Source organism: Caretta caretta, chromosome 2 (assembly GCF_965140235.1).
Source record: "Caretta caretta isolate rCarCar2 chromosome 2, rCarCar1.hap1, whole genome shotgun sequence".
In the NCBI taxonomy this organism is placed as follows: Eukaryota; Metazoa; Chordata; order Testudines; family Cheloniidae; genus Caretta; species Caretta caretta.
In genome coordinates this window covers 264,855,562-264,867,697 of record NC_134207.1, presented here as the reverse complement: position 1 = coordinate 264,867,697, position 12,136 = coordinate 264,855,562, and the positions used below count along the sequence as shown (strand labels likewise).

General features: G+C 47.9%; 1 protein-coding gene across 2 annotated transcripts in view; it reads left to right on the top strand.

Moving 5' to 3' along the window:
- Positions 1-12,136, top strand: part of MYL3 (myosin light chain 3) — a 41,584-nt gene that overhangs the window by 17,856 nt on the left and 11,592 nt on the right. The window contains exons 2-4 of one of the 2 annotated variants that reach the window (XM_048837364.2): positions 1,809-1,836; positions 8,720-8,881; positions 11,772-11,921. In XM_048837364.2, the coding sequence (XP_048693321.1) occupies positions 1,809-1,836; positions 8,720-8,881; positions 11,772-11,921 (340 nt within the window). The remainder of the gene's footprint in view (positions 1-1,808; positions 1,837-8,719; positions 8,882-11,771; positions 11,922-12,136) is intronic. The other variant, XM_048837365.2, reaches the window with a different exon arrangement.

Here is a 12,136-nt window from a genome sequence, read left to right as displayed (position 1 = left end):
TAATCCAAACAACAGGCCAGCCCCTGGGCCACCCCAGGCAAGCAACTCCCATGATATCTTGCTCCAGCCACATCCTATTCTTTTAGCAAGCCCAGGAACTCCTGTGACCCAGACAGGGGTCCCCGTTTGCCTTCCAGGGGAAAAGGGGAGCGGGAGGATTCAATGGCTGGGAAAGAGGGAGGAGGGCGTGAGGACTTGTGGGAGGAAGGGTTAGTGGGTGGGTTGACCAGCAAGGGGGGAATTCAGAGCAGAATGCTTGTGAGAGGGTTTGGAGTAGGTTCAGCAGGTGGAAAGGAGCATTGAGGCAGGTGTGGGTTGTAGGAAGGTTAAAGAGGTCACTGAACAGACAATAATACTCATCCTCAGTATTAAGAGCAGACTTAGTATCTATCTAATTTATCTAGCCATCCATCCATCCCCATACACACCTCTATATCTACCCCATACACACACTTTATCTCTATCTATCTATCTATCTATCTATCTATCTATCTATCCCCTCCCCTGCCTACACACATTTCTCTCTCTCCATCCTCTCTTCTGTGGATTATGCAGTGGAGAACCTCAGGTATCCACAGATCAGAAAGAATTTCAAGAAGCAGATGGTACCAAAGCTCATGGACTACTGAACCAGGGAGCATGACCTCACACTAATAAACACATGGGCCTGGGCACTGCAGGCTTTTGCATGCAACGGAATAGCTCTGTGCACAAACCGATGGGTTTGTGGGTTTTGCTGCCCAGCACAATGTGTGTTAATAGCTTTAAAAAGGACTGAGTGGAAAAAAATCTTGCAGGGCACAAATGCCACCTCATCACCACGATACAGACCTTGATGGGTTTCCGGGCCTCTTCCCATCCTCAGCATTTCTAATCCCTAACCCAGCCCCGCCCTGGTTAGTTAAGAACCTCGTTATTAACATTAGAATTCCTTAGCCTGCCGTAGAAGAGAAAGACATTGATTCCATTTTGGGGACTCCTTGTTTGCGTTGTTTAAAAGAATGCAAGAAACAATGCCGGTGCAAACTCCCTGCACACACACACAAAGGCCACAACCACATGAGGTTAATTGTGCTAGGTGCTGTACAAACATATAATCAGTAACTGTCCTTGCCCCAAAGGGCTCAGAAACACAATGGCTGGCAGAGAAAACACTAGTGAAAGCTGTACTCGTTCCAAATAACAGTGTCATGCTAAAACAAACACCGTGGTTCACTCGCAAGTAATAGTGGGTGTAAAATATTGTCTTTGGGAAAGAAAAGTTACCTTGAGAATAGTCCCTAGATCTTTCTAGTGCTTTTCATCTGTAAATCTCAGAGTGCTTTACAAAAGAGGTCAGGGTCATTATCCCCATTTTACAGATGGGGAACTGAGGCAAAGAGCAGTGAATAGTGAAATCATTTAGTCAGCGCCTAGCTTTGGGCATTATGGGCCAGATTTTCAGTGCTGAATGAGTAATCTAAATAAGTGGCCATATTTTCACATTTTGATTTCCATCCATCCGAGTTAAAATGGGACATATTTTCAATTTTTTAATAAAACAATCCTTGATCAGAAACAGAGCAGAGAAAGGTGCTGGGTTGACAGTGGCAGGGCCCTATTTTCCTCACCCTATTTCACATTGACCCTCTCTACACAGAGGGTTTCCACAGGCCCATTGGAAGTGCCAGACTGGATCACACCAGGGGTCGACCTAGCCAAGTAGCCTTTCTCCAGCAGTGGCCAGCACCATATGTCAGAGATCGCAATCCCTGAGGTACATCAGCAGAGGGACTAAACTGTGACTTTTTTTTCTTGCTCTCTTTCAGCTTGAATTCACGCCCGATCAGATTGAAGGTGAGGAGGATTTGCTTCTCTTTCCAGGCGGTGGCAGTGGGTGGAATGAACACAGCCTCTGGAGCTTATAATTAACTTGACAAAGAAGATACTTAATTAACAGCTTTGCTATTTGCTATTTGGTATGGTCGCACCTGGTGGCCTCAACTGAGATTGGGGCCCTACTGCGCTAGGTCCTGTACAAACGCATAGAAAAGGACAATCCCTGTCCCTTTGGGATAAATAGACAAGACAGACAATGGGGGCTGGGGGAAGGAACAGATGAGCTAATGACTTGCCCAAGGTCACTCAGCAGGACAGAGTGGGGACTAGAACCCCCGTATCTCCAGTTCCCAGCCAGTGCCTTAGTCACTGAACAAACTGTCATATCACCCCAGCTTTCTACCCCATAATGCCAGCAGTCCACTGGGGTAATTCCATGGCAACAGATAAATGCTCTGGTCAGGGCAAGTTCTCTCTAAAGGCAGGGGCACAAAACCTAACAGTGAGAGCGTATTCCAATGTGAGTAAAAGGCACATCACAACTGTGTTTTTTCTCTGGGCTTAAGCAAAATAGGGTTGTCCCTAATTTCATGTCTGGAGCCAGATCCTCGGCTGGTGTAAACTGAGGTAGTTTCAGTTATTTCAGCTAGCGTTAGTCCTTTCAGTGGTCATGTTTCTTTGGGCTTGTCTACACTACAGAGCCTTTGCCGGTATAGCTATGCCTGCTGAGCGCCCTAGTGGAGATGCAGTGTAAACCAACAGACGTACTGGCATGGCTACACCACCTCCCCATACAACTTTAGCACTTTGCCGCCATAGATTCATAGATTCCAAGGCCAGAGGAGAGCACTGTGATCATCTTAGTCTGGTCACCTGTACAACACAGGCCGTAGAATTTCCCCAAAATAATTCTTAGAGTAAATCCTTTAGGAAAACATCCAAACTTCATTTTAAAATAGTCAGTGATGGAGAATCCACCATACAATCATAGAATAGAATCATAGGACTGGAAAGAATCTTGAGAGGTCATCTAGTCAAGTCCCCGGCACTCATGGCAGGACCCTTGACTCTTGGTAAATTGCTCCAATGGTTAATTACTCCCATTGATAAAAATGTATGCCTTACTTCCTGTTTGAATCTGTCTAGCTTCAACTTCCAGCCATGGGATTGTGTTAGACCTTTCTCTGCTAGACTGAATAGTTGTTCCCCATCTAGGCATTTATAGACTGTAATCAAGTCACCCTTTATCCTTCCGTTTGTTAAGGTAAATTGAGCTTCTTGAATCTATCACTATAAGGCATGTGTTTCATCCTTTAATCATTCTCATGGCTTTTCTCTGAACTCCCTCCAATTAATCAACCTCCTTCTTGAATTATGGGCACCAGAACTGGACACAGGATTCCAGCACTGGTTGCACCAGGGCCAAATACAGAGGTAAAATAACCTCTTCTCTCCTACTTGAGATTCCCCAGCTTATGCATCCCAGAATTAAATTAGCTGTTTTGGCCAGAGTGGGTATGTCTATGCTGCAATTAAAAACCCATGGCTGGCCCATACCCAGCTGACTCGGGCTTGCAGGACTGACACTAGGGAGCTGTTTAATTGTGGTGTAGATGTTCAACTCGGGCTGGAGCCCTGGCTCTAGGACCCTGCAAGGTGGGAAGGTCCCAAAGTTCAGGCTGCAGTCCAAGCTACACATCTACACTGCAGTTAAACAGCCCCTTAGCCAAGCCCCTTATACCGAATCAGCTGGCACAGGCCAGCGGCGGGTGTCTAATAGCAGCGTAGACACACCCTCAGTCACACTTGATGCTCATGTTCAGCTGACTATCCACCATGTCCTCCAAAACTTTGTCAGTCACTGCTTCCCAGGACAGAGCCCCTACATCCTGTAGGTATGGCCTAGTTGCGTCTACACAAGGGGTTTTGCCAGCATAGCTGTGTCGGCTGGGCTGTCTGTGATTTTTTTCACACTCCTTGCTGACATAGCTGTGCTGTCATAATTTTGTAGTGTATACGAGGCCTATGTACCAAACAATCGTTGAAATGTCCCTCTCTTCTTTTTCTCTTTCTTACTTTGATGGCTAATTTTGTTTGGGTCCAGATCCTTCCACAGCAGTTCCCTAGCTGTGTGTATGCACGGTGTCTAGCACATCAGTCTCTTGCTACGTGGTGGGGAAAGTAGTGGTCTATGTCAGAAGCAATTTACAACATCTCTCTGCAAGGAGAAAAGGCAGAGCCAAGGCTCCACCAGTGCCCCCCGCCCCCAGTTCTGGGCATGGAGTAAGCTGGTGCATAGTACCTCCTGGCCCCTGTGCTGCTGGACCCAAGATCTGGGCAGACCCTGCAGGGATGCAAGAGAGACTGAATTCCTTGGGCAAGTCACCATCTAGCATGTAAAGCAGGGGGTGAGGTGGGACCCCTGGCGGAGTCTGGAGAAGTGATCATTGATGGTACTTGGTCATATGGTTGGCCTGGTGACGCTTGGTCACACCGAGATGCTGCAGAGGGGAACAGAGACTTTCCACACGAATGTTCCTTCAGAACAGTAAGTGGGGTTTTTTAGTTCCATTGTTTGTCCCTTTGGATGAGGTGTATCTCCTGACCCTTACCCACCTGGTGAGCACAGCTTGTTTATCTCACAATGACCAACGCTTTCTTTCTTATAAGCTACACACATCTCCTCCTCGATCTCACAGCACTTGATCCCTGAGCCGTGTCTGCCCTGTTCTTACCATGCCTGCCATGGAGACATGCTGCACAATACACTGAGGGGAAGGGCACTTTAATTTACTCCTTGATGAAATTAAGACACGTTCCCAAATGGCTCTGTGGTGCTCGGCAGAGGGTTGAAAATCATACGTCGTTCAGATTACAGACATGCAAAGCAGATTTATTACATTAAGGAAAACACAAACGCCCCAATGAGAAAGAATAAAATCACTCAATGTAACCATATGTCCTTTCTTTAAAAAAAAACAAAAAACAGCCCTTCTTTGCCTTTGAAAACTTTTCCCTGAGTTAAATTGGAATTTAATCTGTTGCAGCTACATAATGGAACTCAGAGCATTTATTTTATTTTAATTTATTTCATTTGAAGGAAAAACATCAAGCTCAATTTCCTAGCCGGCCACCCCGGTCCCAGAAACTGAGACGGAAGCCGATCTCATGTAATGCTGCAAATACCACATGATGTAGCTGGCTGCCTGTAGCTTGGCACCCAATGTAGGATTTGTTTAGACATAATTGATGCTTTGTGGTTGAACGTCTGATGGGGTTTTTAACAGGTTCTCAAATGTTTGAAAGGTAGAGCTGACAAGCTGGTTATCAGCACAGCGGAAAACTCCCCTATGGGTATGGGACCACAGGCTGATTGAAGGGAAGGAGGATGGGTTTCTTACTTTCAAGGGTTTTTCTGATCCAGGATGTACTGGATTCATGCCTTTTGTCTTGAGCCATAGGTTCTGCCACTGATATACTGCAAGACTTGGGAAAGTAATTTCACCACCCTGTGCCTCAGTTTCCCTTCTGACAATAATAGATCATTTAAAAAAAATGACTAGAGATTCCGTGTGTGTCCATTTCTGGGGCCCAGACTGTGTGGCCTGACACACAGAGCCACTTTGCTCCCAATGAGATGCTGCACTGAAGCACATCCCAGAGAGCTTTCCACAAAGGGTAAGAGAAACGCCCCATGTCTTAGGCAACAGTTCCCATCTCATTGAACACAGCTACTGGCATCCAAGGTTGTGTGTGAGCAAATGCTGAGCTCACAGGGCTACATTCTGAGCTGCAAGCCAGCCCCCTTGCACCATTTCAGTGGCACAAAGGGGTTGGAAAACAGCTGGATTGCCCCTAAAAGGTGATTCTCCTAAGGCTGGAGAGTCCCTTTCTGGCTCCTATGCTCTGTCCCCTCCCACTGCCCCATTGGCCCTTGGTATAGGAGATATGTAGGGGAGGGTAGAGGAGAGGGCATGGCTGGAGCACTACTGTACTCTGCTGACTTTCAGCCAGGAGAGAACCTCTGGAGACCACAGATATATGGTGTATTTTGGAGCAGCCCTAAGGCTGCTCTAAAGTGCAGCAGGTCCAGGGCTGGTATAGACCATCCCTCGAATCAGGGAGCCATGCCCATCTCCTTCGACCACAGGCTACCAGACAGAGCTGAGAATCCAGGTTTGCCATATTATCTAGTGACAATCTCAAAGTGGAACCCGCAGGCAGGGACCACGTCAGCCTTTGTGTCCATGAAGCGCAACACACCGCTCCCGCACTGCATCAGCACCAGTGGGAGTTACTGAGGGGAGGAAAAACACTACAGGGCACCAAATCCCAGCCCATGCCAACTCCACTCTGCTCTATTGACGCTTCCACATACCATGGTGTGGGTGCTGTGAGGGTAGTGCCGGCAGAAGCACCGGTCAGTAAAGGCATCACGTACTGAATGAGCTAAAAATACTGCCCGCCCATCCGGTCCTTGGTGCAATTCCTTCCTGACCCTCATTGTGGACTGGAGCCCTGAAGTTATTGGCAGTGGGTGTCTTTCCATTGATTTCAATGAGCTGTAGATCAAGCCCTGATCTTTCCCTGCTGCCTTCTGGGCTCAACCTAGGAGTTTCATCAAAGGAGATGCCTGGCCCCTTTTCCCTTTGTGTAAGGAGTCAGCTGCAGCAAAAAACTGATGAGAGCAATCTAGTCTGTTTGATTCTGCAACAGGCAGAGGAAGATGGAGTGGAGGCGTTCGAGTGAGTTTCCCACCCGTGGAGTGGAGCATGGTTACTGCCACTCATCCTGCTACTACAGGGAGAGGAGAGACCAGAGAGATGGGGTGGGGAAGAGCCCCAAAATGAAGAGTGCCCAGGAAGGAGGAGAAATACAGAGACGAGGAAACAGAGAGAGGCCTGTCCCATTGCTGTTTGGTCTGGACAGTTTAAGATGATGGGTAGATTACGGGAACTTCAGCAATGTCTCCGAGAGGGTGTTTCAGTGGAAGTTCCCAAATCGCAGCATTGCCGAGGGGGCTAATGGAATCAGAGCAGACCTGCTTTCCCACAGTGCAACAGCCCTTTCCCTCCCGCCTGCCTCCAAGCAATGCACGGCAGCATCAGGCCAAGGTCTGCGTTGGAACTCAAAGCCACAGCTCTGTGAGCGCCACTGAATGAGCTAGACAGAGATCGGAGCTCCTGCTGACAAGGACTTTCGAATCGTTAAGGACAGGCCAAAGCAAACGAGAGAGAAACACTGCGAGTAAAACCCGGTGTGTTTTTTCAGCTGCAGTCAGGCAAGAGCCGCCACAATGGCAGGCCAGAGCCGCCACTTTCACCTTCAGCCCACGGTGATGGAAGGGCCATGATCTTCGGACAGGTTCGCAGCAAATGGCGTGGTAATAACCAGCCAGGCTGGGGAGAACCTCATTCTTGGCAGCAACGGGTGGAGGAAACAGACCGATTGCACCGTGTCTAGTGTTGAATCTGGCCAGGCTTCTATCTCCAAGTTTGTCTCTTTCCACGTCTGCTTTCCAGAGGCATCAATTTGTTTCACTCCAGGCGGTACGATAAAAGGGCATTTTGTTTTCTATCTCAAAGGCCATGAATTTTTCAGAGGCCGGGATGTCTAAGTGGTCAGAGCACAGAAGGAGCCTCTTTCTGTCCCTGGCAAACCATCAAAGTGAAGGAGCTTAGCCAAGCCCAGTCTATGGTTCTTGTTCCTAGACAACCAGCCTTCAGTGCCCTGAGTGGTCCCTGATCGAGTTCTATGATTCTCAGACTGTGGTCTGGGTGTGTCACTGCGGGTGAAGAGATGTGATTGTAGCCTCCAGCAGTCAGCAGGCTTTGAATCTAGCACCTTTAGCATGGACCTCCACTGCTGGAACTGAAGGAGTAACTCTTTTAGCTGGCAGCAGTAGCAGGCTGTTATCCTCAGCATGGTGCAGCCACTGGAGGGGGACAGAACCCACACTTTATAAGCATATCCCAGGATCATATCGCCGTCTAGTGTGTGGCCTCCATAAGTAGAACAACCTGCTACTTACACCTAAGAGAGTTTGCCATTCGCCTGGGAGATGGGTGCAGAAAGAGCTGGGTTCAATCCGCATTGACAGCTTATTGAGCCTGTATGTATGTCACCCTGGTTTGTTACAGACGAGCCACTGGAGGGTCACAAAATAAATGGTTTTGAAAGCCACGCACACGTGGGTTGGGGTGGTAAAGGAGAAGCGAGTCCAAGAAAGGATGGTTCTCTGGTGAAGTGGGCTGCTTCTTGGGAAACTGATTTGGTGTTAAGTTATTGGGCCAGATTCTCATTTACACTAAGGCTCCGGTGGAAAGGTTCATTTACATCCACATCAAGGTCCCTTTACACTGGCAAAGCATGTAAAGGGGCCGTTGGGTGAATCAGGCCCAACAAGCTAGCAGTCAGTTAATAATGAGGACAGACAAATCTAGAAAATCCCCAGCTGCTGGAGATGGGACACTAGCGGGGAAGGCTCTGAGTAACTTCAGAGAATTCTTTTCCAGGTGTCTGGCTGGTGGGTCTTGCCCATATGCTCAGGGTCTAACTGATCCCCATATTTGGGGTCAGGAAGGAATTTCCCCCCATGTCAAACTGGCTGAGACTCGGGTGGGCAGGGGGGTTTGTCTTCATCTGAACATGGGGCATGAGTCACTTGCAGGTTTAAGCTAGTGTAAATGGTGAATTCTCTGTAACTGAGGTCTTTAAACCACACTTTGAGGACTGCAGTAACTCAACCAGAGGTTAGGGGTCAATTACAGGACTGGGTGGGTGAGGTTCTGTGGCTTGCAACGTGCAGGAGGTCAGACTAGATAATCGTGATGGTCCCTTCTGACCTTAAAGTCTATGAGTCTATGAGAAAGATCCTCTAACCCTTCAATCCATGCCCCAGATCCAGGTTCCAGCTCTGATCGCTTGTGGAGACTTTCCACCTTTGTACGCCAACAAATACAGTCACCAGAAATGTGTCTCATGTCAGGAGAAGTAAATGTTGCCAAAGAATTGGTTTTATACCCACCTCGCAAACCTTGTGCTTGGATGCATCATCAAGCAGGTACTTCCCATCACAGACTTGTCCTAATTCCATCTCTCCTTCACCTCCTAGCGCTCTGTGGACTATGGGTCAGAGGATGAGCCCCTGAAGCTGGTGAGCAGTTGTTCACACGGGCAGTCTCACTGGAGTCCATGCTCACCAACCTCTAGGCTCCAGTCCCACCACCAGTGGGGGGCTCAATGCAGGAATGAGGTTCTCTGGCCTGTGTGATGCAGGACCCCAGGCTGGATTATCACAATTGTCACTCTAGCTTTAACAGCTACACATTACTGAATCTGGCCCTTCATATTGCAGTTATTCCGCTCCTGTCTGCCTTTCTCTCCCCAGTCTGCATGTCATGGGAGTCTGGTGAGACTAGATTTCCTTAGCCCTCCCTGGATCCTGTTTCATTCACTTATTCATTAGTTTGCATTCAGAATTTTGCTCACTTCTCCTCTCATTTTTTATCATCTCTCTCCTTCATTTCCATTTTTTCATTCTTTCCACTGGCATCTCCTGGCAGCTTTCTCTTTCTTTCCCTGTTAGTCCCTTCCTTCTCCACTCTCCTTTTTCCTCCTGCAGCACTTTGCTTGTTTCTACCCCCCTGCTCTTTTCTTCCACTGCTTCTTTCTGCATCCCCTCTCTCTCTTCCTAGATATGCACAGTCTCTCTGTCTCTCCCTGTCACTCTGTTTTTCTTCTTACTCTCTCTCTCTCTCTTTCCCTCTCCTGGGCGTTGTCCCCATAGTCAGTGCAGACACCAGATCCCCTGGGATTATTTGCTACAGCATGGGGCTCATCTCATGGTACCCTTGCTGATGGCTGGACAGAGAACACCATAGTGCGTGGTATTCAAATTTGCTCAATTTCCAGCTGTTCTCTTGGGATTCGGGGCAGCAGGGAAATCCACCTATCTATCTTAGATGCTTAACCTCTCACCGTGCCGTGGAAGCCCCAAGAAAGCTTAAGGGCAGGCCTGAACTTGATTTGAAACTGGGCCTCTTGCAGCATCTTGTAATAGGACATGCTGCACCATAGTCACCTACAGCTCGGGTGGTTCTTTATAGTAATGAAAGTGTGCTCTCACGAGAGCACAGGGTCTATGGCTTTGGGGGATCGCTTGTGGCCATATACAAAAGCATCCCTCTTTCTGAGCTCAATGGCTCGCACAGTTGTACTCAGAGCAGTGAAACCGGGGATGCTCGTCCCTCCTCATTTCTTAAGTTAGCCATTAAACCACTTGCAGGCTTAGTGGATATATTATTATGACTAATTGCTACCTACATTCTCAGCTTGAATAGCTTGTGTTCTTCTCCTCCGTCCAGCCATTAAGGAATCTGGTCCCAAAGAGACCAGAAATACACCGTCCAATACATACCCATTGCCAATGCCAGTTCAATCCATTCCCAGCCCAACCAGGAGAACATGGGACAATGGGCGTATTACACATCATTGACTGCCTGGGCCTTTCTTTCCAATTTGAAATAACAGATTTGGATGGTAACTTGGCACTGACCGCGGGCGTGAGGTTATGTATTTATTGCTGCACTTCAAGGTCTTCACATTTACAGCAAAGCAAGGGTCACACAGGAACAGCGAAACAGGAAGTTTGACAGTTCTAGTGTTGCAAAGTCACTTCCTCATCACAGAGCAGAACATTTCAAATCCACCCGCCAATAATGTCTATCATTCTTGAAAACGTTTTGTGGTGTAAGTTATTGGCTGATTTTCAAGCTGTCCCAACAGCAGCTAGAGTAGCCTAGGGGCTGCTTTTGATTATGACAACTGCTTACAACCCCTAAGAGACCATATGCCAACTGTGCATTGAAGTAGCGGAGAGTGGAGCTCTGTTCTGCTACCCCCTGCATGCCCACTGCCTGCCTCTGCCTGTCCCTGACACACAGCATAGGTGACCTGTTGGTACAGGAACCAGCTCCTACCATCTTTACACTACAGCCAAATTCTGGCTCCACTGTGCTACTCAGCTACTCCTTTGTGCCGCTCAGAATCTAGCCCTTAACTTTTAAGGCCTAAAAGACTTTCTGATTCCCAGGGCTTTCAAATAGCAACACCAATCCTCCCTGTTCTGCCGTTGCTTCATCAGATTGCCAAGAGGGAAGCTTCCTAGTCGGTTGCTAACCACTATTACATTGTTCGTCTTTAGCAGTCAATTATTCTCACTATATAGTTCCCTTAGGTTGAATTCGTTCAATCGTCATTCAGTCATTATGTTCAATGGGCTTTTATCTGAGCAAAGACTGTACAGTTAGGCCATTACATTAGCCTGTCTTTACTGACAATACCTCTTGAAGGGGTGAAAGGGCTGTATTATAATTAGTCACCTCAAGTGTCAGAGGTAGGGTTCACCCTGGATAAGCACCCCAACGTCTTGGGGGTTGATCCCCACACTGGCAGTGTGTGTCAAGTGAGCATCCACTACAAGAGAACAGCCCGCAAATGCTACCAGCCAGTAGAGATGCCCCTTTAACTCAAATGGAATAGGAAGCTCCTGTATTGTAAAACCCTACGGATGACTCATGCAGGGGATTGTTACGCAAGCAATTAACATGTAGAGCTGCTATTGAAGCCAATGAGAGTTCTGGGCCATGGAGCGCACTCTCACTGGTGTGCATAGCTCTCAAGGTCTGGCTTTCCCATGAGCTTTCCTGTATTTCCCCTGAGTCGGAAATACCACAAGAAGAACCGTTTGACCTGTTTAATTCCATTCCCGGCTGGAAGCAGGAAGTGTGGTGGAGGAGGAATGTAAACATGTCAGAGAACAACAATGTTAATGAACTCTTCCAAATTGCAAACCAAAAGGTTCAGGGTCAGGTTGAGTGAGAGTTTGGGGGGAAGGTTCAGACAGGCTGTTACTTTATCTCTCTCTGTGTTTTTCTCTTTGTGTCTCCCAGAATTTAAGGAAGCCTTCTCGCTCTTCGACAGAACTCCTAGCTCTGAGATGAAGATCACATATGCACAGTGTGGAGATGTTCTGAGGGCTTTGGGGCAGAATCCAACCCAAGTGGAGGTCCACAAAGTCCTTGGCAGACCCAAACCAGAAGGTCAGTGACCCTCTTTCTGTTTGTTTTCGGTGAGAGATCTCCAGGAGTAAATTGTCAGGCCAATTGGATCGTGTCTCCCTCGGTTGGTGGAAAGATTGATTGAGGTTAACATAACAACTTGGAGCAGCCTCCTCTGGGGTTCCAAGTCAATCAGGGGCAATGAGAAGAGATGGTCGTTGTGGTCAAGGCACTTGAGTGGAATCTGGGGTCTCTGA